A 26,719-nucleotide genomic window follows, 5' to 3' on the forward strand; every position below is an offset into this window, starting at 1 on the left:
GAGGAACCCCATAGGTTATGTGGAGGACAGTGAGTATGACAGCATTGGAATCAGGATCCAAGCACACGAAAGGAAGGGTCTGAGGCTGAGAGGAGCTGTCTCAGAGGTGGGAGAGGAGCCTATGGGCGTGTAATCCTGTTAATCAGGAAGCCGAAGCAAGAGACAGGAGGCTTAGATGTTTGGGACACTTCACCTGGGGCCACCCACATAAACACTGAGGGGGAGCCTAGAATTTACACCAACACATAATCAATCATGCATGTGAATAAGATGTGAGGGTGACTCTGCAAAAGGAGTGGGGGTGAGATGGCAGAATGGAGCAGTTCAGTGGTTAGGAGCACTGGCTCCTCCAGAGGACCCGAGTTTGATTCCCAGCACCCAATAGGTGGTTCACCCGTGCCTGCCTGAATTGCAGGCCGTGTGCTGGTGACCTGACACCCTCTCTTGGACTACGTGGGCACCAAGCACTGAGGTGGTGCACAGACACACAAGCACAACACCACACATGTAAAATAAACACAGATAAGCACTGACTAGAGCAACAGAGGACTGGGAAGAGGGCTGGGCAGCTACCGGGCCCTGAGGTGCCTAGGGGATGTGCGGATGTCAGGGTGACCACCAAAGCCTGAGGATGCCATTCTGTCTCCAGAACCTACAGGAGGAGCTGCTGCTGTGTACTGCCAGGCACTTCTGCGGGAGCTGTATGCCAGTCTAAGCTGTGGGCCTAGGGCCCTAAGACACTGCCACCTAGAACAACTACAATGATAACCAAGCGCCCTGTGCGGGAAGAGCAGCATCTGAGGTTGTCCTCTGGGCTTACATGCGTACACGCACAGGTGTGTATGCAAACCCTCAGACACACTCTCACACAGGCACTCAGACATGTAGATACATGACACACACAGTCAGACATAAACACATACAAACACACACTCAGACACACAGACACACACACTCAGACATAGGCATACACAAACACACACAAAGATACACAGACACATGAACACACCCACTCATGCACAGACACACACAAGCACACACACTCACATAGACACACACATGAACACACACCCTCATGCACACAGACACACACAAGAACACACACACAGACACACGGAACACAGACAAACACACTTTCACACACAGATACATGGACACACACATATGGACACACACACATGGACACACAGAAACACATACAATTTCTCTCTTACACACACACACACTCAGACACACTCCACACATGGAAGAAAAATCAATAAGGCTCTGCATGATGTCCCAGTGAGTTCCTCCTGCCAAGTCGAAGGACTCGAGTTCTATCTTGGAACCCACACACTAGAAAGAGAAGTCTGGAAAGTTGCCTTCTGACCTCCATGGTCGCTGTGGTATGTGTGCCTCACTCCCCCACACACAAACGATGTGCTTTATAATAAATACGGATTTATTTTATTTTCTTCTGTGCGCGTGCGCCTTTCCATGTCTGCGGATGGTTGGCAGCCACCAACTGGGTGCTGGGAACAGAAGGCAGGTTGAAGACTACCTAGTGCTCTTAACCTCTCCCCGCAGCTCTTCAGACCCATTAAACATAATTTTTTATTTGTTTAGGTTTTTAGAGACAGAATCTCACTATGCAGACCAGGATGGCCACAGACTCACAGAGATCTATTACTTCCATGATCTGCAAGAAATAAAGTTACAAAATGGGCAGATATGTGCCGGTGGTAGAGTACGTGCCTCACACGGAGAAGGTAGAGCACTTGTCTCACAAGTGTCCGTACCCCGATTAAACAAACAAACAAACAAACAAAAAACAAAAATAAGAAATGAAACAAATATGGTTCAATACTGGGAAATCAGGGACAGCTTCCTGGGGCGTTAAAGATGGGGAATTGATTGCAAATAGTAGTTCTGTTACCCAGGAGAATGTAACATAAGAGCACAGGTTAAGTGGCTCAGAGAGGAAGACAGAAACGTGGAGACCTAGGTAGGCGGAGCATGGACAGCAAAGAGCTTTGGAGCAGAAGAGACCCGGCCTGGACTCCCGGCGGCTCTCAAGCCCTTTAAGGCGTCCGCCGGGCCCTGCCCCGTCACGCGTCTTCGGCTCCGCCCGCGCTGCAGCGTCAGAGCGCGTCAGCGCTGTCCGCGCCCCCGGTGCTGAAGCGACATGGCCGGCGACCGGGCCCCAGCGTAAGCTCTGAGCCCCGCGCTGCGCCCGCCGCGCTCTGGCCGCCTGGAGTCATGTCTCTGCTGTGCGTGGGAGGTAAGAGCTGCATGGACGCGGGCAAGGTGCGGGGTGCGTGTGGATTCGCCGAGCCGGCCGGGCTGCACCGCAGAGGAGACCCCGGGTGCGCGCCTCAGAGGCGCGTGGATCAGCCCTAGGGGTCTTGCCTGTCGCTCACTCGAGTGGATGTGGGGCTCGGGGGACCTGTGTAGACGCTGTGTAGGCGCTGGTAGGGGCTGAGGAGACGGCTGAGTGCGCACGAGGGTGGGGGTTTTGGGGGTAATGGGCCTGGACTGGTCGTAGGGACAACCTCTCCGATCCCCAGTGTGCCCTAAACAGTGCAGCAGGCTCCGCGGAAGCTCGTGGCTCCCTCTCTGCCTCACCCTTAGGGCTGTAGGGAGGGAAGGAGATGTGTGTGTGTGGGGGCAGCTATTTTGGGGCCAAAACGCCATCTGCACCGAGGCCCACGCCCAGGCCCACGCTCCACGTTTGGGGGAGGGAGGTAAGGAGGGAACCACGGGAGAGGTGTGACCCCCCGTACCCCTCGAAGCTCCGAGTGGAGCTAGGCAAGGCTGCGAGGTAACTCTGCAGCGGGAGACCTTGGGCGACCGTAGCGGTGCGTGCCGATACCGTTGTGAGCTCAGGGTCGGTGGAGTGGGGGTGAACCCCCTGCGCCCTTTCCCCTTCCCACCTCCAGGAGGCTGTGTAGGGACAAGGGCGAGTCTCCATCCCCTCAGATCTCAGGCAGCAGGAGACCTTGGGCGGTGGGTGTGCGGGTTTGAGCTCCGCGGCTGCGTGGCCCTAGCTGGCCCCGCCCCTCTGCCCCTCCCCCTCCCTTTCCCCCTCCCCCTTCTCTCCCCACTCCATTCACAAACCCGGCCCCGCCCGCCTGCGCCCCGCGGTGCACGGCTCTAGTCTGTTAGACGCAGATGTTCTTAAAGGAGCAGGGACTCTTTTCTCTGCGCCTGTGCCTCGAAGGTTCTGACTGCCCAGGGTCAGTGGGTAGCCGCGGCCTCCAGGCCTGGGAATTAAGCTGAGCTGAACATGAACGGAACCCTCTGGGCAGCTCCCACAGACCCAGCCATAAATGGAAGGGGATCCTCTCCTTGGCAGCTCCCTGCACCCGCGTCCTCCCATCCTGCCTCCTGGAGGGAGGGGCGTCACCCCAACTCTGACGCAAACCGGAGGCTTGGCTGCGGGGGTGGAAGGCGGGCAGCCTCTGAAAGGAGGCTTCCAGAAAGCCAGACCCGGGCAACATTTGTACTGAATTCCCTGGACACCATGGTGGGCAGAGAGCAGGGGGTGAAGGGTAGGACTCTGGGGAGAGGAAACAGGCAGGGAGGTGCAGGTGGGGCCTGAGAGGGGCACTGGGCCTAGAGGTGTTCAGTGGATCTTATAGTCAGATAATACCTTCATGCCAACCACCCACAACCCTCTCCACAGACCCTTTATGGCTAGGGCTGCCATTGGGTATATGGGGGCTCCAGGCTCCTCTTCCATGTTGCAGATACAGATCTAGATGGATGCTAAGGAATGTTTAGTACAAACACAGAGATAGGCAGGAGCTGAGGCTCAGTGTTCATAGTGCTTGCTACAGTGCTTATAGCTCAGTTGCCACAGTGCTCGCAGCTCAGTTGCTACAGTGCTCGCAGCTCAGTTGCCACAGTGCTCGCAGCTCAGTTGCCAGAGTGCTCACAGCTCAGTTGCTACAGTGCTCACAGCTCAGTTGCCACAGTGCTCGCAGCTCAGTTGCTACAGTGCTTGCAGCTCAGTTGCCACAGCGCTCGCAGCTCAGTTGCTACAGTGCTCGCAGCTCAGTTGGCACTGTGTACACCAAACCTGTTGGCACATGCCAGTCATCTCAGAACTTGGGAGGCAGAGTCAGGGATTCAGGAGGTGAGGCCACCCTGGGCTACGTGAGCCCTGTCATTCACACAGGAAGAAAATGTAGGAAGAAAGATTCCTTCCCATTATAACACAGACACATACTTGACCACACCTCCTGAAACACACTGACTCACAGGCCACTACATACATCTTTGACCTGGGATCTCACCTGACTTTGGGAGAAGCCATGGGTATGTGGAGGTCAAAAAACGATTTTGGGGTGTCAGCTGTCTAACTCCACTATACAGATCCTAGGTGCCTAGGTCATTAGGCTTGGTGGCAAGCCTCTGCTAAGGTGTCTGCAGAGGCATCTCGCACTTTGTTGAGACAGACTCTCTTACTGAAACGGAGCTCGCAGATTGACTGGCCAATGGACCCCAGAATGCACTTGTCCCTTCCCTAGAGCTGGGGTTACAGAGACACATCCAGGCTGGCTCTCTAGGGCATCTGAACTCACATTTTAATTTTTGCATAGCAGCTACCTCCCAGCTCCTTCCTCCATGAAATAAAGGAAGGAAGGAAGGAAGGAAGGAAGGAAGGAAGGAAGGAAGAAAGATTGATTTTAGACGGGCATGGTAGTGCACACCTTTAATCCCACAGTGGGTCTCTGTGAGTTTGAGGCCAGCCTGGTCTACAGAGTGAGTTCCAGGACACCCAGGGCTACACAGAGAAACCCTGTCTCCAAAGAAGAAAAAAAAGAAAAAGAAAAAAAAAAAAGATCCACAAACACAAACATCAAACAACAACTACATGGGGGAGGGGCATTCTTAAAGGCTGAGCTCCCTCCAGCAGTACCTCCCACCACCATTTCCTGACCTCACTGGGTAGCAGAGGCTGGCTTTGAACTCATCTTCCTGCCTTAACCTCTGGAGTGCTGGGATGGCAAGTGTAGGTCTTAAAGGTTTCATAAGTATTTCATCAACCGGGTGAACAGAGGAGGAAGAGAGAAAGAGCATGTGTGTGTGTGTGTGTGTGTGTGTGTGTGTGTGTGTGTGTGTGTGTGTGTTTGCACGTGCACACTCGTGCTCACACATGACTGTGTTGGGGTGTGGTTATAAATTTGCCTTAAAAAGTCCCAGAGTTGAACCTGCCCATCCATCATAGCCGGGAAGAGCAGAGGACTCCCTGGCTAACTGTGGGCTGGGGAGGAAGATTGGGTCAGTGTCCTAATGTGAGGTGTCTGACCTCTACGGTCTGTTCCCTTCATCCTTTCCCAGAACCCTTTGCAAAACACAGTCCCCAACTGCCCTACAGCTGACACTATCCAGCAACAGCAACTGCCCCTGCCACTGTCTGTGCTGCCTCCTGTCTCCTTCATGCTACTGTGCGATGGAGGGTGACAGCCCGGGTTTTGTCCCTCCCCGGTGCCCAGTCCGCAGCCAGCATCTCTACTGTTGTCATCCATGGCTCCCTGAGGGTCTGGTGGCCTTATTTAGTACACCCTGTGCCCTTTCAGACGCTTCCCTAGAGGCCAGGTTCCCCACCCTGCCCCATGGACCTGAACAGGTCTCCCCTAGACAGTCATCTTTAATCAGAAATCGGATTCGAGTATCCGAGGCTGTCAGCCAGAGAATAAAGATAGTGCAGGTGACAAGGGACGGGAGGGAGGGCAGCTCCGCCTCCATCCAGGCGGGGAAACTGAGGCCAGAAAAAGGTGCCAGAGCCTGAGCCACTAGCAGCCTCAGTGCGCTATAAATAGCTGAGCGGACCAGGCGCTTGCTTCCGCTGCTGACCCGAGCACTGGGAGGTGGCTGGATGTGACGCATCGGTGACTGGGGATGTGACGACACACACACACACACACACACACACACACACACACACACACACACGCTCTCTCTCACAGCAGTTGCACTAGCCTGACCCCACCCTCTACTCTTCAGACACCTGCTGCCCGGAACCCCAGACCTGCATCTCCCAAATCCCCATCCTCTCCCTGCTCTGGCACAACCTTCCCCCAGACACTCTTCCCATCCCCCAGCTCTGACACCCTGTCCGTCCCCCCAGGCACCCTCCCCTTCTCTAACACACCCCTCCCCCCAGCTGACACACTGTTTCTTCCCCCAGAACCCTCCCTTCCCCTGCTCTGACACACCCTTCCCTCAAACATTCTCCCCTCCCCCAACTCTGACACCCTATTCTCCCCCCCCCACATCCTCCTTCCCCTGCTCTGACATTCACTCTCCCCCAGCTGTTACCCATCCTCTCCCCAGACATCATCACCTTCTCCCTGCTCCAGCACCCACTGCTCCAAGACACCCTTCCCTGCCCCCAGACATATGGACTTCTTGAATAGACACCCCAAACTCTCTTCTGAACACCCCGACCTTCCTCCCTCTCAGACTTCCTTTCTCTTCCAGAAACTTCCACACCAGGCTCTGCTGCTGCAGACCTCACCCCTACCTACCCTTCCCAGGCTCCTCCCCCACTGTGACTGACCCCATCCCCCACCCCCAGTGCCCTCCCCTCTACAGACTTTCCTCACTCCGATCTTGAGTTTCCTGAGTCCTAGTTCAGACTCAGCCTGGCTGGGGCTTGTCAGAGCAGCAGGGGCTCCAGCAGGGGTCCGAGGACCCCAACAGCCTTAACCCTCCAGCCCAGGGCCGGCTGCACAGAAGCTGAGGGTCATGGAGAAGGAGGATGTGGCAGAGAGATGGAGGAGGCAGCAGGAGGGAGGTCTGGGAAGCTGCAGAGTTGAAGGCTCAGTGAGCTCACTTACACACTGGTCACACTGCACTGGGATGTGAGCACAGCCTTTCCTCACTCTGGGCTGAGTCCCTTTCCCTTCCTCCAGTCGTGCTCCACAATCACTCGTGTGCTAGGCATCAAGGCAAATTTATTGGCATTTTAAAAATGAGCTTTTTGGGCTGGAGAGATGGCTTAGTGGTTAAGAGCACTAACTGCTCTTCCAGAGGTCCTGAGTTCAATTCCCAGCAACCATATGGTGGCTCACAACCAACTCTAATGAGATCTGATGCCCTCTTCTGGTGTGTCTGAAGACAGCAACAGTGTACTTATAGATAATAAGTAAATAAATCTTTTTTAAAAAGTGAAATTTTCTGCAGGGGCTGCGTGATAGCACAGGAGTTCAGATACTGAGAACCTCACAGTTTGGAACCTCTGTGTGTGTGTGTGTGTGTGTGTGTGTGTAGTGTTGTTTGTGAAGTAAGAATCACTCCTGTGTATGAGATTGTCTCTCATGGGTTGTCCCCAGTCACCCGGTCAGCTGTGCTGACAGCTTCTGGAAGCAAGGGCCAGGAAGACAGGAGAGCCTGGCTTCCCAAGTATGTTAGTCCCCATGCTTTGAGTTTGCGTGGGCACCTGATGAAGAAGGGACAGAGGGAGGGATCAGTGAATCTGCCCATCGGCTCTGCCTGCACCAGGCTTTGGACTGAGTGCGGTGACAGCTAAGTCAGGGCCTCAGGATTGTCCCCTCATCCCCATATGTCCATGTCATACTGGAAGACCTCTAAGGGGTCAGCTGTCCGGCTCCAGTTTTATTTGAGTTGGGGTCAAGGGTTCACAGGGAGGCTGGGGGAAGGGGAGGGTTATGCCCATGGACCAGATGCCTTCTGCTCTGAGTCTATCTGATGGCCTCTTCTCTCTTCCTCCTCCTCTCTGCCTCTGATGCCTCTTCTTAATCCATCTCTCCCCTATGTCTCTTTCCCCCATGTCTCTGTATCTCTCTCTCTCTCTCTCTCTCTCTCTCTCTCTCTCTCTCTCTCTCTCTCTCTCTCTCATCCCCACATCCTCCTGGCTCTCTCCATCTCTGTCTCTTCACAGTCAAAAAAGCCAAGTTTGACGGTGCCCAAGGTAAGTATCCTGTCCTAACTGTCCTGTCCTGTCCCTGTCAACTGTTGTCCTGTCTGTTCTTGTCTGGTCTCCTTGGCCTGAGGAAGGGCTTTGGCAGCTGCTGCCAGGCAGAGGGCAGGTTCACCTTAGGAGTGAGCTGCCCCCCCTCCCAAACCAGGCCAGAGGTCATCCTGGGGAGAAACCCAGGGGCAGGAGCGCCTGAGACCCAAGGGGAATCCGAGGCTTGCACGTGCCCATGTCAAACTCCAGCCCTAGCCCCAACTGTCTGTATATTTTAAGACAGGGTCTCCCTAAGCTGGCTAGGCTAGCTTGGAACTCATTCTGTAGCTGAGGCTGGCCTTAAATTCACCATCCTCCTATGTGGCCTGTCAGTCCCTCTTGTCGGTCTTCCCAGATGAAAACCAAACCCTTTAGACTTGGTCTCCATTTCCCCGTGTAAATGGAAGAATGGATAAATAACTGGTGGTTCTGGGACCCGGGTGTGCTGGTCCATCCTCCGGGTTGAGGTGAGCATACGGACCCAGGAGGGGACAACCGGCCATTGTCCCGCTCTCCCGCTGCAGAGAAGTTCAACACATACGTGACGCTGAAGGTGCAGAACGTGAAGAGCACTACCATAGCTGTACGCGGCAGCCAGCCCAGCTGGGAGCAAGACTTCATGTTGTGAGTGTGCAGCCCCGCCCACCCCGGCAAAGCCCTCGCGACCACGCCCACCACAGACCCTACAAGGTCCGCCCACTAAGGGCCGCGTCAGCCAGAAGCCCCGCCCACAAAGCCCCCCTTACTGAAAAGTCTGGTCCACTACTGCCCCGCCCACGCAAAGCCCCTGTAAACCCCGAAAACCCCGCCCACACAAACACAGCCCCGTAAGCATCCCCCCCACCAGAAAACCCCGCCCGTGACCACGCCCACTGGAGGTTCCGAGTGCCTTCTTCAGACTACACTTGACCCACCACAAACTTCACCCACAATAATCCTGCTCCGTAGACCCGTCCACCATAGGCCATTTCAATCAGAACCCACGGCCTTGCTCGCCACAATCATTGTCCCCATCCCCTACCCCTGGCTCCTTCCTCACCCCGTAGATCACACTTCTCCACAGGTCACACAGTACGTGCCCACCCAGCCCCGCTCAAACAATCCCCACCTCAACAGGCCCCGCCCCTGGCCTCACCTAAGATCCTACCTACTCCCAAATAGGCTTCCTTCCTCGCCAAGCTGGCTCCTCCCACAAACCCCACACCGCTCGCCTAGCCCCCTCCCCTGTCTCCCCAGTGGCCACAGGACAAGACCCGGCCCTACCCTTGCCTCCAGGCCATTCCTGCTTGAAGCCATGCTCCGCGCGCTCACCTCACTACTCCACTCCCACCCGAGAAAGCCTGTCCTCAGCCAAACCAGGCCCCGCCTCCCGTGCCCACACTCCACAGCCACCACACTTGGCCCCTCTACCCATCCCAAGGCCTGCTCCTCCACCCTCCTCTTTATCCCCTGTAGTGTGCTCCCCTCCAGGCAGAGGAAAAGATTATAAACGCTGTAAGTCAGTTCTGTCCTCTCACCGCCCCCCTCCAGCTGGCCGCCCCCTCCAGGATGTCTTCTCTGAGCCGCTGCTAAGCTGCTACCTCCTGGCTTCTTTTCTGCACACTTCACCGTGGAGGGGTTCATCACACCCTCCTGCCTTGTTCAGCCCAAGGAGGGTGGGAGCCCACGGTGACCTCCGAGGGTACACGTCACAGGAATCAATCCGGTTGGGGGTGCACAAGAAATGCTAGTCGCTGAATACCTGTACCCTCCATCAATCCCCAGCCAGGCAGCCACACTGTCCACGTTTACAAAATGGTCTCTCTGTTAGGCTCTCTTATTTATTTCGAAGACAGGGTCTCAGGTTGCCCAGGCTGGCCTCACTGTATTACCAAAGACAACCTGAAATCTGATCCTTCTACCTCAGTCTCCCAAGTGCCAACACACCTGTTCCTTGTCGCATCTGTCCTGATGTCCAGCCACCTGGGCCACACCCTATTTTATGATTTTTTTTCATTCTTTTAAATCAACTGTGCTCAATGCCCTGAGGGGATTGCTATGGTGAGTCCCATTTAATAGATGAGGAAAGGGAAGCCCAGAGAAGTCACACGTTACAGGAGTGAACCCTGAGTTATACCCCAAGAGGAGAGCGGTCGGGAACTGTCAGGGGGGTGCGTGTTCCTTGCCTGCCCAGCCTTGTTGGGGCCTCAGGACCCCATGAAGGGCCGGTAAGATGGAGGGTGAGATGGTAACTTCTGTTCCCAGTCCTTCTCTCCCAGATGCAACTCTGGCTGCCTGTGATAGTCTGAGCTACATGCTCCCTCCCGTGGCCTCAGTTTCCCTTCCAGAGAATGAACCAATGTGTTGCCATTCTTGGCACTGGCTCCTCCAGGCCTGGCTTCCTACTGCAGTGTGCTGTGTGTCTTCAGGCCAGTGCACTGACCTCTCTGAGCCTGTCTTCTTTCCTTCCCATTCCCCTGTGCTGTGCACACAGTGAGATCAACCGCCTGGATCTGGGCCTGACGGTGGAGGTGTGGAACAAGGGTCTCATCTGGGACACAATGGTGGGTACTGTGTGGATCCCACTTCGGACCATCCGTCAGTCCAATGAGGTGAGTGACAGGTGGAGAAGAGAGCCTGGCAGAGGCCCAGGGGCTTGTGGTCTAAAGAAGGTGAGGCCTGCTCACCTCCATCCCCCACCCCCATCCCCCACCAACATGCTCAGTTGGGGCTACCACCTAGTGATTTAAAGTGGACACCAGAGAATCCCACCAGGGCTGTATTGTCAGTTAAGGGCCTAACCTGCTCTTTCCTGGCCCTGTGGGTCCCGGGGTTTTCCTCAGAAGCCAGGCTGATGCTTTTGCTCCTGGGGACTAACAGCACCTAGGGTGGCCCAGGCTTTGACAAGGCGCCAGAGCATACTTGTCATTTAATCAGTAAATAACTGAAGGAAGGAAGGAAGGAAGGGAGGCAACGCAGCAGCAGCCATGAGAGCCAGAGCCAGAAGTAGCATGAAGGGGACCCAGGATGTTCTCAGTGGCCCAGCATGATGGCAGCCCAAGCCCCAAGGGAGTGGTCGATATTCTCCACAGAAGATTGTCATTGTAGGAATAGTGAAGAAATTGAGGGTCAGACGGACCCCAGTTGTCCACATTGCTTGTGTTATGGAGTAGTGGGGGAGGGGGGGTGGGAAGCGGCGGTCTCACTCCCTTGGGCAGCTTCCTCAGGGTGGCCAGGAACTGGGGCCACAACTGTAAAGTCTCTCACCTGGGAAGTGGGGTCTAACCTTTGCTGTCAGGTGAGCGGGAGCAGGTAGGGAGGCTACCTCAAGAGAGGCTGGTGTGCAGCCAGTGTTTGGGCCCTGCCCTTCCCTGGGGCCCTGAGCCCTATCCTTTGCCTTCACCCATGCCCAGGAGGGTCCGGGAGAATGGCTGACACTGGACTCTCAGGCCATCATGGCGGACAGTGAGATCTGTGGGACCAAGGACCCCACCTTCCACCGCATCCTCCTGGACGCACATTTTGAGCTGCCTTTGGGTGAGTCACAGGGTTTGTCCAGACCCAAGGTCACAGCGCCCACTTGAGGACTGAGCTGGGGAGGCCGTGGCCTTCAAGGTCTTCACAATCCCTGCCGGAGCCCCTGGCCTCCTGCCCCCCTCCACCTCCATCCATCCCTGGGGTTCCCCAGGCTGCTCCCCACATCTCTGAACCTGGTCCCGAGGGAGGGAGGCCAGCGCTCCCAAGAGCCCGGGACATGGAGGCTTTGCTTGCAGACATCCCCGAGGAGGAGGCGCGCTACTGGGCCAAGAAGCTGGAGCAGCTGAATGCCATGCGTGACCAAGATGAGGTGAGTCCCCTCGAGGTGAGCTTCCTGATCCAACCTCTCCAGGGACACAGGGAGACGTGAAATGTCCCATCTTCCCTGCCAGCCCAGCCTTTGGCGCCTCTCCCCTCTCCCTTCTGTGCTCAGAGTGTCCCAACACACAGCTCCGACCCACGTGGTGTTCACGGGGTGGGGGGAGGGACACAGTAAAGGGCTGCTTGGCTACCGCCCGCGCCTCTTCGGTCGCCTTCTGTTTCTCTGTCTGCTCTGTGGCTTCCTAAAGTCGGATGTATTGGGCTTACCAGAGGGAGCCGTGTTCACTGTCCCTGACACACCGTCCCCTCCACAGTACTCCTTTCAGGACCAGCAGGACAAGCCACTGCCGGTGCCCAGCAGCCAGTGCTGTGAGTGCCGCCCGCTCCCGCTCCACTCCATCCAGCAGCCCAGTCTGGTGTGCGACTCCTGCTTTGCTGTGTCCCAGCAGCTGCCTGGATGGCTTAAGAAAGTGACAGCCAGGGCCAAGCCAGGCATGGAGTCCAGGGCTGAGGGACCCCGTCCCATTCCATCAGCCACCACTGTCCCAGGGACACTGGCTCCTGTGTGACTCAGCCTCACCAGAACTCCTGGGCTCCAGCCATCCTCCTGCCTCGGGTTTCTGAGCAGTAGTGAGCCACTGCTGAGCCAGACTGCACTGCTCCTGTCAATCACTGAAGTGGCTCTCAGCCCAGCCTGGTCTAGCCTGGTTGGGGAGCCCAAGAGCCTGTGAGATACTGTCTCAGGCCCTCAGGCCCTCAGGCCGCCTGAGGGGGAGGCACAGCCCCTGTGGGGTTCTGTTTGTTTGGTTGGTGGTTTGTCTTTTGTTTTGTTTTGCTTTTTAAAATTCCTATGCTGGAGATGATAAGGGGACTTGGGAAAGTGCTGCCCTGGGGGGACGGTCAGAAGCCTGCCTGCCTTTTGAGGGGCCCCCGGGTGGGAGCTGGGGTGAAGAGGGCGGCTGAGGCTCATTGTGCCTGTTCCCTCCTAGGCAACTGGAATTACTTTGGCTGGGGAGAACAGAGTAAGTAACAACTCTCAGGGAAGTGGGCATCTTAGGAACCCCAAGGCTCCTCATTACACGGCCCCATATGTGACCTCACCCCCACATCCAGGTCTCTGTTCCCCTGCTGATCTGGAAGTGGCCCCATGTCACAGATGCTCCCTCAGTGGGGCCTGGTCATCAACAGCAGTCAGGGCCATGTCCCAGTTTCCTAAGCCATCTGACCCTTGTCCACCCTAACGCTAGCCCAACATACACAAGGCCCTCAGTTCTGGTGCCGGCTGTGGAAAGCAGAGAGACTTTTAAAGCCCCAGTCTGGCTAAAGGGGTTGCTGAGTCAAAGGGAAGCTAGTGGAGCCCAAAGCAGATGATTCTCTCAAAAACAAAGTAGTAGGTTGTTGGGTCAAAAACCGTATGTTGGGGCAGGTGGGATGGCTCAGTGGGTAAAGGTTAACTCATCTGAGTTCCATCTCAGACACCCACAGGAGAAGCTGGTTCCTTCAATATTTCCTCTGACTTCCATACACATGCTGTTCCACATGTGCCCCCACAACGTATTCATGTAATATTTTTTTTTTTCGAGGCAGGGTTTTTCTGTGTAGCCCGGGCTGTTCTGGAACTTACTGTGTATAGACTAGGCTGGCTTCAAACACACAGAGATCCACCTGCCTCTAATTTACAAGTGCTGGGATTAAAGGCATGCGCCACCATGTCCGGCACAATATAATAATTTTATAAACAATTGATAGAAAGCACAGAACTCCAATCCGGTTGGCTTTTCTGTACTTAGCTTTAGTACACACAGGTGCTGTGGTGAGCGGTGAGCACAGCAAACGGTCCTGATTGACATCTGTTCAGCGGCCGCCAGAGGGCGCCAAAGGGCGTGCTCTGCTAGGAAGGGAGCGCGAGAGGCTCCTGGAGATCGGAGTCTCCTTCACAGCACTGGCCTCATCCCAGACAGTGGATCCTCATCCTCTCAGGTGGCACAGCTGGGTCACCGTCCTCCCAGGCCCCACAGCTGGCACACTGGAAGCTTCCTTCTGTCCTCCCTCCTGCTAGAGCCTCTGTCAGTGCTGCGGTAGCAGAGGATGAAGACACCCCAGAGGGAGGCCGGTTTAGACCCACTGTGTGCTCTCCCGTCCTCACCCTTCCTCTTCCTCCTCTTCCCTGCAGATGACGATCCCGACAGTGCCGTGGATGACCGGGACAGTGATTATAGGAGTGAGACGAGCAACAGCATCCCACCGCCTTACTACACGACTTCGCAGCCCAATGCTTCGGTGCACCAGTACTCCGTGCGGCCACCCCCTCTGGGGTCCCGGGAGTCCTACAGCGACTCCATGCACAGCTATGAAGAGTTCTCTGAGCCGCGGGCACTCAGGTGGCTGTGGGACTGGGGCGTGGCCGGGAATGCACAGGCCCATCTCACAGAACATTTCTATTTGCATTTTAAAATTACATTTATTTTGGTTTTTTGGGGGGGTACGTGTTTTATGATGTGTGTTAGGGAATCAGACAACAACTTGTTGGCTTTTCCCCGCTGCTTTGTGGGTCCCAGGCTTTGAAATCGGGTCACCAGGCTTGGTGGCAAGCACTTATACCCACTGAGCCCTGTGCTAGTCCTTGGCACTTTCTTGTAGCATCCAGAGCCTTTTCTAGTTATATAGGGAGTTTCAGGCTAGCCTGGGCTACACGAGGCCCTATCTCAAAAAACAAAAACAAAAACAAAAAACAAACAAAACCAAGGCCTAGCTGCCAGCTCTCGTCCTGTGTACAAGCTCCCTTTAAATGTCCTGGCTCCACGTGCTTCCTGCCCTTACCTACGGTGGCAATGACAGGTACCACTCCTGGTTCATGCCATGCTGGGGATGGAAACCAAGGCTTCACATATGCTACCCAGGCCCTGTGCCAACTGAGCGGCAAGTACTCTCACATTCCACTGGTGGTGGCAATCTTTGGGCGGGACAGATGGTGAGACAGGGTACGAGCCCCCTAAGCTTGGCTGCTGGTAGACTGTGCAGGCCTAAGGAGCAGCGACGGACTCAAGGCAGAGTCTGTGTGCTGAGGCCGCCACCCTGATCCCCACGTTGCCTGTTGTAGCCAATGCTGGCTCATGCAGCTGCAAAGAACATGAGTGGACCAGGACCTGCTATGGGGTCAGTTGAGGACAGGGACATCATGGAGGGCGTTCTGGAGCACGATGCTGGGATCTCCCCATCAAAGGTGAAGTAAGGTTTCCATCAAGGGTCAGGGACCCTGGCAGGGAGTCGAGGGGCCAGGGGATTCATTGGAATGGATTTAGACTCAGCCTGTGGAAGCCAGTAGGGAAGAATCTTGGTATAGCCAATTCCTATCCTTAGTGAGCAGGGGCGGTGGACTCCAGCCATGGGATGTCCCCTCTCTGCCAGCTCAGGCCTTCGGTGCAGTTGAAACCTCACCACTAGGGGGCGTGTGCGCATGGCCCCTGGCTGACATCAGAATGAATGTAGTAACACATCCACAGTCAAGGTGGTTTGGCTATGGGCAGGCACAGGTTATGTATGGGATAATCTAGGTCGAACGTTAGGAGCTTATAACGGATGGCTGGACGTGGCAGCATGTCAGGGGCTGCAGGGAAAGGGGAGTGGGTGCTCAGGCTGGGATTGTCCAGATGGCTGAAGCTGCACCCGTAAGCGTCTGCGCATCTCAGCTAAGCCAGGGCTTCTCGGTGCCAGGACAGCAGCATGTACCCAATAGGGGCTCAATTCGTGCCAAGTTAGTGCCTGGCTCGAGTGCCCCAGGTTCCTGCAGTCTTGAGCAGCAACACAAACACATGGGCTGCTGAATCCATGATAAGCAAACGTGTGGCTGATAGGTGGGCCTGTGCTCCTGGGGCAGAGAAGAAGGAGTCCCCGGTAGGTGCTCAATCCACTCATTTCGTGCGCTTACAGGCCTGGGTCCTGGTCTCACACCCTTGTTCCTGGTCTATTGAGCAGGAGTGAGCACACAGTAGGCACTCTGGCTTTGCTGAGTACACCCCTGGGTGATGGTGTGTGTGTGTGTGTGTGTATGGTGTGTGTGAAGTGGGGGGGGATGGTGGGGGGGATGGTGTGGTGGGGGATGGTGTGTGTGGGAGATGGTATGTGTGGGGGGATGGTGTGTGGTGTGTGGGGATGGTGTGGGGATGGTGTGTGGGGGGATGGTGTGGGGGGGGGGGGATGGTGTGGTGGGGGATGGTGTGGGGGGTGGGGATGGTGTGGGGGATGGTGTGTGGGGGGGATGGGGCATGGTGGGGGGGATGGTGTGTGGGGGTGTGGGATGGTGTGTGTGGGGATGGTGTGTGGGGTGGTGTGTGGGGATGGTGGGGGGATGGGGTGTGGGGGGATGGTGTGGGGATGGTGTGTGTGTGGGGGTGGGGGGGGGGGTGTGGGGGGATGTGTGTGTGGTGTGTGGGATGGTGTGGGGGGGGTGTGTGTGTGGGGATGGTGTGTGTGTGGGGGTGGTGTGGGATGGGTGTGTGGTGTGTGGGATGTGTGTGGGATGGTGTGTGTGTGTGGGATGGTGTGTGTGGGATGGTGTGTGGGATGGGGGATGGTGTGTGGGGGGTGGTGTGTGTGGGATGGTGTGTGTGTGGGATGGTGTGTGTGTGGGGATGGTGGGGATGGGTGTGGGTGGGGGGTGTGTGTGGGGTGGGGGGATGGTGTGTGTGTGTGGGGATGGTGTGTGTGTGGGGGTGTGTGGGGGATGGTGTGTGTGTGGGATGGTGTGTGGGATGGTGTGTGTGTGGGGGGATGGTGTGTGTGGGGTGGTGGTGTGTGGGGTGTGTGGTGTGGGGTGTGTGGGGATGGTGTGTGTGTGGGGGGTGTGTGTGTGTGGTGGTGTGTGTGTGTGGTGTGTGTGTGTGTGTGTGGTGTGGTGTGGTGTGTGTGTGGGTGTGGGTGGGTGTGGTGTGGTGTGGGTGTGTGTGTGTGTGTGGGGGGGGTGTGTGTGGGGGGTTGTGTGTGTGGGGGGTGGTGTGTGTGGATGGTGTGTGGTGGTGTGTGTGGGGGATGGTTTGTGTGGGGGTGTGTGTGTGGGATGGTGTGTGTGGGGGGTGGGGGGGGAGGCTGGTGTGGGGGGGAAGGCTGGTGTGTGTGTGTGTGTGTGTGTGTGGGTGTGTGGGGGTGTGTGTGTGTGTGTGTGTGTGTGTGGGTGTGTGTGTGTGTGTGTGTGTGTGTGTGTATGTGTGTGTGTGTGTGTGTGTGCGTGAGTGAGAGAGTGTGTGTGTGAGAGTGTGAGTATGTGTATGTGTGTGTGAGTGTGTGTGTGTATGTGTGTGGGTGTGTGTGTGTGTGTGGTGTGTGTGTATGTGGGTGGGTGTGTGGGGTGTGTGTGTGTGGGGGATGGTGTGTGTGGGGATGGTGTGTGGGGTGGGATGGGTGGTGTGTGTGTGTGACAGTGGGCGGCCAAGGTCTGACTGTCTCTCTACAGCCCCACAGGCAGCAGCCGCTATGCTTCCAGTGGGGAGCTGAGCCAGGGCAGCTCCCAGCTGAGTGAGGACTTCGACCCGGATGAGCACAGCCTACAGGGCTCAGAGCTGGATGATGAGAGGGACCGAGACTCTTACCACTCCTGCCACAGCTCTGTGAGCTACCACAAGGACTCACCCCGCTGGGACCAGGATGAGGAGGACCTGGAGGACCTGGAGGACCTGGAAGATGAGGAGTTGCCCGAGGAGGAGGAGTTGGAAGAGGAGGAGTTGGAGGAGGAGGAGGAGTTGGAGGAAGAGGAGTTGGAGGAAGAGGAGGAGGAGGAGGTGCCTGATGACCTGGCCAGCTATACCCAGCAGGAGGACACCACTGTGGCTGAGCCCAAAGAGTTCAAGCGGATCAGCTTCCCAACAGCTGCACCTCAGAAGGAAGACAAAGTTTCAGCTGTGCCCATAGAGGCCCCCGATGTGTCCAAAGGCATCCCCAAGGCAGCCACACCTGAAGAGAAGGCAGCTGCGGAGTGTGCACAGGAAGCCGAGCCCCCCAAGTCTGAGGAGAGGTATCTGGAGGAACTGAGGTGCAGGGCACCAGTCAGAGCTCTGTGGGCCTCTGAGAGCAGCACGTTGTGTGGGCAGAGTTGGAGCGGGAAGCTGGGATCCCACAGAGCCGTTCTGAGCCTCTGCCTGCCTTCCCTGGCTTAGTTTCAGATCTCGAGAGGCTGAGGAGGGCCAGGAAGGGCAGGATGCCATGTCCAGGGCCAAAGCCAACTGGTTGCGAGCCTTCAACAAGGTGCGCATGCAGCTGCAGGAGGTGAGTGACGCAGCCAGTCCATGCCCACTTCTGTCTATGGCCACCATGGAGGCCATGCCCACCCTGTAGGCCACGCCCACCGAGACCTGTCCATCAGCCCATACACCGCCCTTAAGACCCCTCCTCCTCAACAATATCATACTCATCATTTCACCCATACCCAAAAACCATGCTCACCACCCACACACAGCCATCAGGCCACACCCATCCTCACCCACCCACTACCCACAACACACAGCTCTAGAGCCCCTTTGTAGACAGATGTGAGGGTCCCTACTTCAACTGTCCTGGCCCTGTTGGGATGCTCTGGCTCCACGTGCTGGCCCCATGGAAGCTGGACTTTTCCAAATCTGTAGTAATCACACTTGGAGGCCTAAGACTGGAGAAGCCATGCAAGGGGTCAATCTCGCAGGTAAAGGCAGAGGTCAGGACAGCAGTGAGAGGTCAGAGGTCAGTGTTAGAATTGGTGTTCTGCAGGAAGAGTGACAGGGTGAAGTTGGAGTCTTCTAAAGGCTCCTTACCCGAGCTGGGCACAGAACTGTGTTGATATCCAGGTGACCATCCCACCTGGGCAGGAGCACCAGGAAGCTTAGATCATCCGATGTCACACCATGGACATTCCAAACCAGGTTCCTTATGCACTTAAGAGTAGGAATTAAAGGGCTGGTGAGATGGCTCAGCAGTTAAGAGAACTGGCTGTTCTTACAGAGGACCCCAGGTTTGTTTCCCAGCAATCATGTGGCAGCTCAGAACTGTCTATAACTCCAGATCCAAAGGACCCGACATCCTCTTCCGGCCTCTGTGTGCGCCTGACGCACACACATGATGCACAGACACAAATGCAGACAAAGCATCCATACACATAAAAATAATCATAATAAAACATTTAAGTTGAGAGAGAGAGAGAGAGACAGACAGACAGACCAACAAGACTGAACAGGGAAAATGATGTCAAGTGTTCAGGATTAACGGAAGATGTTTGATTGGCAGGGAGGCTCTACCTCTCGCTAGTGTCCAGAAAGCCCAGGGGTACAGAGAGATGTAGGACCTGGATTTCCTGATTCCTCACCCATGTGGGAGACAGAAGGGGTGCAGAGCTTGCCTCGGGGATAGAGGGGTGGCCAGTGTGTCTGTCTTTTGTCTGTCTTGCAGGCCCGAGGAGAAGGAGAGATGTCCAAGTCTCTGTGGTTCAAAGGCGGGTGAGCAGAACTCTGGGTTAGGGGGGGATTTCTTTTCTTTTCTTTTCTTTTCTTTTTTTTTTTTTGAGCTGGGGACCGAACCCAGGGCCTTGGGCTTGCTAGGCAAGGGCCCTCCCCCTGAGCTAAATCCCCAACCCTAGGGGGGATTTTTAAAACGGGAGATCAAGGTTGGTTTACATCTGTTGCTCAGACAAGGGATGGGGTGTTAAGAGGATTCTATATTGAGAGGAGAAAATAGTTTGTTGTTATTTATTTATTGTTTATTTTTGAGACGAGGTTTCTCTGTGTATCTCTGACTGTCCTGGAACTCATTCTGTAGATCAGAGTGGCTTCCAACTCACAAAGCTCTGCCTGCCTTTGCCTCTAAAGTTGTAATTAAAGGCATGGGCCACCATCACCCGGGTCAGTCTTTTTTTTTTTTGTTGTTGTTGTTTTTGTTTTTTTAAAGCTTTTTTTTCCCCCTAGAGACAAGGTTTTTTTTTTGTTTTTTTTTTTTGTTTTTTTTTTAAGATTTATTCATTTATTATATGTAAGTACACTATAGCTGTCTTCAGATACACCAGAAGAGGGCATCAGATCTCTTTACAGATGGTTGTGAGCCACTATGTGGTTGCTGGGAATTGAACTCAGGACCTCTGGAAGAGTAGTCAGGTGCTCTTAACCGCTGAGCCATCTCTCCAGCCCCTTTGTTTTTGTTTTTAAGGGTACTAGCCCATGCCAACTTACCCATATGAGAGCTGGAATTCCCATAAAGGCCACACTCCTAGGCTTGGGGCCAGCGCTTGAGTTTGTCTTTGCCTGACAGTTGAACTCTCATCCCAGAGGGACGTCAGGGGTCCTGCCTGCACCTCTAGTGATGGGTGTAAGGCTGGACACAGGTCTGGCCCCTCAGTGTTCCCGTGTGTCTTGCAGCCCTGGTGGTGGCCTTATCATCATTGACAGCATGCCAGACATCAGGAAACGGAAGCCCATTCCCCTCGTGAGCGACCTGGTGAGCAGCCCCGTGCTTCCACCCTGAGTGGGAAGGAGCAGTGTACGGTCTGTACAACTGCCCAGGGCGGCTGAGGCTGGGGACTGCCCAGGCAGTCCTTGAGACTAATGTACCCTGATTTCCACCCTCATGCATCCTGGACCTCAGGCTATGGTGAGTGATGATGACATGCTTGTTGGGGGACCTCTCAGCTTTCACCTCTGTGTGGGTATATAGGCTCTTGGGTGGGAAGAACGACCCTGGCTGGGAGTTTTGCTCAGTGGGTGTCTCCCAAGTCCCACCTTGGGGGTGTGGAAAATTTACCTCCCATGATTCCTTCTAACTCAGCCGCTCCCGCCCCACTCCCACCCCCCCAGGTCCCTGGCTCTGCAACCTCCCTTGTGTGGTCTACACTCACTGGCAACTTTCTTTTTCACTACAGTCTCTGGTCCAGTCACGGAAGGCGGGCATCACCTCGGCCTTGGCCTCCAGCACGTTGAACAATGAAGAGTTGGTGAGTGGGGGGCTCTGGAAGCGGTCCCGCGGCGATCGAGGAGCAGGGGAGCTGGGGTGTCTGGGACGCCTGAACGGCCCTTTTTCCTCCTTTTTCCTCCGCAGAAAAACCACGTTTACAAGAAGACCCTGCAAGCCTTAATCTACCCCATCTCCTGCACCACGCCGCACAACTTCGAGGTGTGGACGGCCACCACTCCCACCTACTGCTACGAGTGCGAGGGGCTGCTGTGGGGCATCGCGCGGCAGGGCATGCGCTGCACCGAGTGCGGCGTTAAGTGCCACGAGAAGTGCCAAGACCTGCTCAACGCGGACTGCCTGCAGCGTGAGGGGCGGGGCCAGGCAGCGAGGGGCGGGGCTGAGACTGGTGGGTGGGGCCAGGGTTAGCCAGAACGCTGGCTGTGTGAGGTGCAGGTAGGGGTGCAGAAGCGAGGGGAAGGACCAGGCTGGAGTGGGCCAGGCTGGGAGGTCTGAACTGCGTGGTCAGCTTGGCTGAGTGAGTTGAGGGGGAGTGGATAGACTGTTTGGAGAATTGAGGGCGTGGCAAAGCTCTCAATCCCTGGCTGCGATAGCTCTGGGTCCTTCTGGTGGAGTGGGGATGCTACTGGTCTAATGAGCCAGAGGCAGGGCAATGGGCGTGGTTATGTGGGCAGGGCTTAGTTTAGGGACCCGGCTCCTTATGGTTTCTGCTAAGTGATTCTCAACGTGTGGGGCGCGACCCCTTTAGGGGTCACATATCAGATATCCTGCATATTTAGATTATGATTCGTAACAGTAGCAAAATTACATTTATGAAGTAGCAACCACATAATTGAGTGGGGCTTATCACAACATGAGGAACTGTATTGAGGGGCCGCAGCATTGGGAATGTTGAAAATTTTATGAGCTGGAGCTGAGGAGATAGAAGTGGCAAGTGCTGGTCTGCGCAGGGGATTTCGGGTGAGACAGGCGGCTGCCCTACTACTCTGTCTTAGAGAAAGGAGGTCCTCAGGAGGGGAGGGGACTGAGGGACAGCAAAGTGCTGATGATCTAACAGGGCGGGGCTTTAAGAGGAAGGATGCCCACCTGGCCAGAAGGCTGTGGGTGAACATGCTCAGACAGGGTGATGGGTCAGTGACATGGAGGGCTTAGAGGGAACAGGGCATCATGCAGGATGTGTCCTAGAAAGTGTGGCTTGGAGGAGCACATCTCAGTGGGATGTGTCCTCAGTTGGCACTAGGATTGTAGGAAGGTGGAGATTCTGTGTAGGCATGACTAACCATCATGCCTGAGGCAGAACTCAGTGGGCAGAAAATTCAGGGTTTGACTGACAGGGAAATGCCTATGGTGGAGCCTAGAGGTGGGTGGAGACTCGGGAGTCTCAAGAGACTGGGCTCTAGGAGGGAGGAGATTCCAGGTGAGGAGAACTTCATGGGCGTGGCCAATCCAGAGCAGCCTCAGAGGGCTAAGCTTAGCCAGGAGGAGGGCGCTTTGGTGACCTGCCTGGGTTGGAGGGTTGGAGGCTAGCAGCTGGACACCAAGGCCAAGTACATCTGTAACGGCAGGGGCGGCTGAGAAGAGTTCTAAGCATGGCGCTGAAGACCGCACGCAGAACATCATCATGGTGCTGAAGGACCGCATGAAGATCCGCGAGCGCAACAAGCCTGAGATCTTCGAGCTGATCCAGGAGGTCTTCGCGGTCACCAAGAGCGCACACACACAGCAGATGAAGGCCGTCAAGCAGAGTGTGCTGGATGGCACATCCAAGTGGTCTGCCAAAATTAGCATCACGGGTGCGCATGCGCAGACAGCCCTGGTGGGAGCGAACTGAGGGGTGCTTGGAACCAAGGGAGGGCTGCAGCTTGAGGTCGACCTGGGGGAAACTCCTTCTAACATGCATGCGAGAGTGATCCCACCTGTGCTGCATAAGTGGGTGGATGGGCGAGTGAGTTGATGGATGATGGATGGGTGGTAGCTGGATGGTTGGATAGTTGGATGGGTGGATAGAAGGGTGGGTAGCTGCAGGATTTAATGTGTGAATAGATGGATCGAGAGACAGATGGGTAGATGGCTATATGGGAAGGGTAGATGCATCAGCTTGGGAGCCCTGTGGTAACTCTCTGGCAAGACTAGCTGGGCTGTCACTGTGGCTGGCCCCTGTCACGAGCCTCCCGGGACATGTGTTAATGACTGCATGTGCTGATGGCACATTCCCCATCGTGAAAGCACATTTGTGTGGTGTGTCTTTCAGTGGTCTGTGCCCAGGGCTTGCAGGCCAAGGACAAGACAGGATCCAGTGACCCTTATGTCACCGTCCAGGTTGGGAAGACCAAGAAAAGGACAAAAACCATCTACGGGAACCTTAACCCAGTGTGGGAAGAGAATTTCCACTTGTGAGTAACTGACTGGGTTCCCAGTCCCAAAGTTCCCTTGCTTCTGGGTTAGTTTGTGGGGCCTCGGAGACAGGATACAGGGCAGCTGCCTGATGCCTGCCCTCCGGTCTGACTCCCCACACAGTGAATGTCACAACTCCTCTGACCGGATCAAGGTGCGTGTGTGGGATGAAGACGATGACATCAAATCCCGTGTGAAGCAAAGGTTTAAGAGGGAGTCTGATGACTTCCTAGGGCAGACAATCATCGAGGTGCGGACGCTTAGCGGCGAGATGGATGTGTGGTACAATCTGGGTGAGTGAGGGCAGGGCTCGGGGAGGCTTGAAGTCGGAGAAAGAGATGATCCAGGATATGCTGCACAAGAGACCCTGGGGATCGGGAAGGTTACAGAGCTTCTGTGTATTGAAGCTGCCCCGAGACCCCCTCATGTCCTCCCTCATAACCCACAGACAAGAGAACAGACAAGTCTGCTGTGTCGGGGGCCATTCGGCTTCACATCAGTGTGGAGATCAAAGGGGAGGAGAAGGTGGCACCCTACCATGTCCAGTACACCTGTCTGCATGAGGTGAGCCCAATAGAGCCAAGAAGCACACAACTGGCTCCTTCATCACCACGCCCTTCCTCCTGCACACGCTGTGCGGTTCCTTACATGGTCCCCTCCGCCTGAGAAACCACTACTCCTGTGTCAAGGCCCGGAGCCAGGGACCCTTCTTGTGGGCCTCCAGGCCAGCTCTCAAGGCTGCACTCCAGTGCTGAGCTCTCCTGCTCCTACCTGACCCTCTGCAGAGAAATCTATCCCTAAGTGGAGCTTCTCAAATGAGTGTGACTCTGGATTACTAACCAGAGGAACAACGAATAAGATCAACCGAGTTAGGGAGCGTGGCTGAGGGGGGGCGATTGGGGCGTGGCTGAGGGAGAGATTGGGGCGTGGCTGGGGGAGCGATTAGGGCGTGGCTGAGAGAGCTGGTAGATGACAGAGGGCACAAGGAATGTCGAATGGTCTTAGGTGGATTTGTGGGTAGTTGGATACTTGGAAAAGTGGATGATGGATGGGGAACCTGGATGCTGTGGAGGATGACGGATGAGGACCTGGAAGGTTAACAGAAATCAGCTTCTTCTCCATTCCTAATGCCATGTCTCCCCCGTACAGAACCTGTTCCATTTTGTGACGGACGTACAGAACAATGGCGTGGTGAAGATTCCCGATGCCAAAGGTGACGACGCCTGGAAGGTTTACTATGATGAGACTGCCCAGGAGATCGTGGATGAGTTTGCCATGCGCTATGGCGTTGAATCCATCTACCAAGCCATGACGTGAGGGCACAGTGGGTGGGCGGGTGCCTCGGGTGACACTGACAGATCTGGAGAAGGGGGTTGCCACATTCCCAGGAGATGATCAGGATGCCGCTATTGGAAGGTGGGGGCCAAAGAACCAGGAAGAGGTAGAGAAAAGTGACAGCGAGATAGAGGTGGGGGGGGGAAGTGGGGAGGGGCACACACCTGAGCATCAGCATTCAGGTTGAGGCCAAAAGATCTGGACCTCAGGGCCATCCTTGGCTACATAAGACCCTGTCTCAAAAAATTAAATTAAGGGTTTAGCTTAGTGGTAGAGCACTTGCCTAGCAAGTGCAAGGCCCTGGGTTCGGTCCCCAGCTCCGGAAAAAAAAAGAAAAGAAAAGAAAAAAGAAAAAAAAGAAAAAAGAAAAAATTAAAAAAACTTGGGAGAAAGGACACAGGCATTACATAGAAACTCAGAGGACTGAGCCAGAGGGAAAGGAGTGCAGAAGAGGGGCTGACTCCCAGGTGGTGTCTTGGAGTTCTGGGGAACCCAAAGTCTTGGTTCCCAGACCCAGCGCCTCCCACTTCTGCCCACCAGCCACTTTGCCTGCCTCTCCTCCAAGTACATGTGCCCTGGGGTACCCGCTGTCATGAGCACCCTGCTTGCCAACATCAACGCCTACTACGCACACACCACCGCCTCCACCAACGTGTCTGCCTCCGACCGCTTCGCTGCCTCCAATTTCGGGGTCAGTCTCAGGGGCCAGGGCTGGACAGACTTCCTTGGTCCATAGTAGCACCTCGTGTGCCTCTGCCCCAGGGTCTCCCTGTCTCGGAGCCTCAGTTTGCTCATCTGTAGAATGGAATCAGACATTACCAGTGGGTAGAGTGGCCAGGTGATGGTGGGGTACTCCTTTGATCCCAGCACTTAGGAGGCAAAGGCATGTGGATCTTTGAGTTCAAGGCTAGCCTGTCTACAGTTCTAGGATACCCAGGACTACACAGAGAAACCCTATCTCAAAAATCCAACTCCCTTACCCCCCAAAAGAATGGGTAGAAAATTTGAAGTTCAGAGGGTTGGATAAACAAGGTCCTGGGTTCTGTACACACCACACGTAAAACAGGCTGGTGATATACACGCCTGCCACCTCAGCTCCCAGGAGGATGAGGCAGGACAATCTCCAGGTCCTGGCCACCCTGGGCTACAGAGACCTTGTGTCAAAAAGCTAGAAAGAAATGGGCTGTGGTTGGGTGATGAAGCTTAGTGGTCAGGGAGCACTCAGCCAGCTACATTCAATGACATCACCAGACCCCCAGGCCCGGCTTCACCTGACCTCCCTTCCAATCTTCCACTTAGAAAGAGCGCTTTGTGAAACTTCTGGACCAGCTGCACAACTCCCTGAGGATCGACCTGTCCATGTACCGGGTGAGAGGCTGGTGGGCCTGCATCTGTTGCCCCTTGTTTCCCTGTCTGGGAGTCACCCAGAGAGAGGGCCCAGGGACCCAGTGCAGCCACTTGTGCTCCTGCATTCTCCCATGGACATGCCCCACCGTGCTGTCTGGGGGCTGTCACATTCTCACTTGTGCACCACACCAAAATGACCTCAGTCTCTCATTGCTGCCAACAGAACAACTTCCCAGCCAGCAGCCCCGAGCGGCTGCAGGATCTCAAGTCCACAGTGGACCTGCTTACCAGCATCACCTTCTTCCGGATGAAGGTGGGTGTCCTCACACGACCACGGGAAGAAGCCCAGTGGCCTGACCATGGCCACTGCTACAGTGCACCCTTGAACACATAGTGGCGTCGGGCGGGGGGGGGGGCTGGCAACACAGTGCAGCAGGAAGAGGTGCTTGCCACCAAAACTGGCTCCGTGAGTTCAATCCCCAGGTCCCACACATGGTGGAAGGGGAGAGAACCAACTCCTACGGGTTGTCCTCTGGCTTCCATTTGTACATGAACCACACCTGCACATGCGTACAAGGCAGACAGACAGACAGACACACACACGCACATGCGCGTGGTGGCACATACCCGCCCATGTCGCAACCCTTGGGAAACAGAGGCAGGGCATCTCTGGGAGTCTGAGGCCAAGCCTGGTCTACATAACAAGACAAACCAGTAACAAACAACAGGAACAGTGTGGGGAAACCCACCAGTGAATGAGCTCATAGCAGCTCATACCTGGTCTGTGCACCATGGATCCAGCCTCCTTGCCCGGCCTCTCTGCTTTCAGGTTCAGGAACTGCAGAGCCCGCCACGTGCCAGTCAGGTGGTGAAGGACTGCGTGAAGGCGTGCCTCAACTCCACCTACGAGTACATCTTCAACAACTG

General features: G+C 55.5%; 1 protein-coding gene across 8 annotated transcripts in view; it reads left to right on the top strand.

The window, feature by feature from the left end:
- Positions 1–2,140: 2,140 nt before the first annotated feature.
- Unc13a (unc-13 homolog A) overlaps positions 2,141–26,719 on the top strand; it is a 46,999-nt gene continuing 22,420 nt past the window's right edge. For 4 of the 8 annotated variants that reach the window (XM_032919452.1, XM_032919453.1, XM_032919454.1 and 1 more), the window contains exons 1-25: positions 2,141–2,260; positions 7,892–7,921; positions 8,485–8,584; positions 10,434–10,551; positions 11,353–11,476; positions 11,713–11,786; positions 12,112–12,166; positions 12,787–12,819; positions 13,971–14,178; positions 17,247–17,804; positions 17,947–18,055; positions 19,208–19,254; positions 20,167–20,245; positions 20,393–20,398; positions 20,667–20,738; positions 20,843–21,062; positions 22,282–22,509; positions 22,968–23,109; positions 23,234–23,403; positions 23,559–23,674; positions 24,260–24,423; positions 24,986–25,136; positions 25,745–25,813; positions 26,016–26,105; positions 26,622–26,719. The exon at positions 26,622–26,719 is cut by the window's right edge and continues 37 nt beyond it. In XM_032919452.1, coding sequence (XP_032775343.1) covers positions 2,239–2,260; positions 7,892–7,921; positions 8,485–8,584; positions 10,434–10,551; positions 11,353–11,476; positions 11,713–11,786; positions 12,112–12,166; positions 12,787–12,819; positions 13,971–14,178; positions 17,247–17,804; positions 17,947–18,055; positions 19,208–19,254; positions 20,167–20,245; positions 20,393–20,398; positions 20,667–20,738; positions 20,843–21,062; positions 22,282–22,509; positions 22,968–23,109; positions 23,234–23,403; positions 23,559–23,674; positions 24,260–24,423; positions 24,986–25,136; positions 25,745–25,813; positions 26,016–26,105; positions 26,622–26,719 — 3,083 coding nt within the window. In that variant the 5' untranslated portion in view covers positions 2,141–2,238. Of the gene's footprint in view, positions 2,261–7,891; positions 7,922–8,484; positions 8,585–10,433; positions 10,552–11,352; positions 11,477–11,712; positions 11,787–12,111; positions 12,167–12,786; positions 12,820–13,970; positions 14,179–14,910; positions 15,021–17,246; positions 17,805–17,946; positions 18,056–19,207; positions 19,255–20,166; positions 20,246–20,392; positions 20,399–20,666; positions 20,739–20,842; positions 21,063–22,281; positions 22,510–22,967; positions 23,110–23,233; positions 23,404–23,558; positions 23,675–24,259; positions 24,424–24,985; positions 25,137–25,744; positions 25,814–26,015; positions 26,106–26,621 lie in introns of those variants that run through there. The other 4 variants (XM_032919448.1, XM_032919451.1, XM_032919450.1 and 1 more) reach the window with 3 other exon arrangements.

This window comes from Rattus rattus, chromosome 13 (genome assembly GCF_011064425.1).
Source record: "Rattus rattus isolate New Zealand chromosome 13, Rrattus_CSIRO_v1, whole genome shotgun sequence".
Taxonomy (NCBI): domain Eukaryota; kingdom Metazoa; phylum Chordata; class Mammalia; order Rodentia; family Muridae; genus Rattus; species Rattus rattus.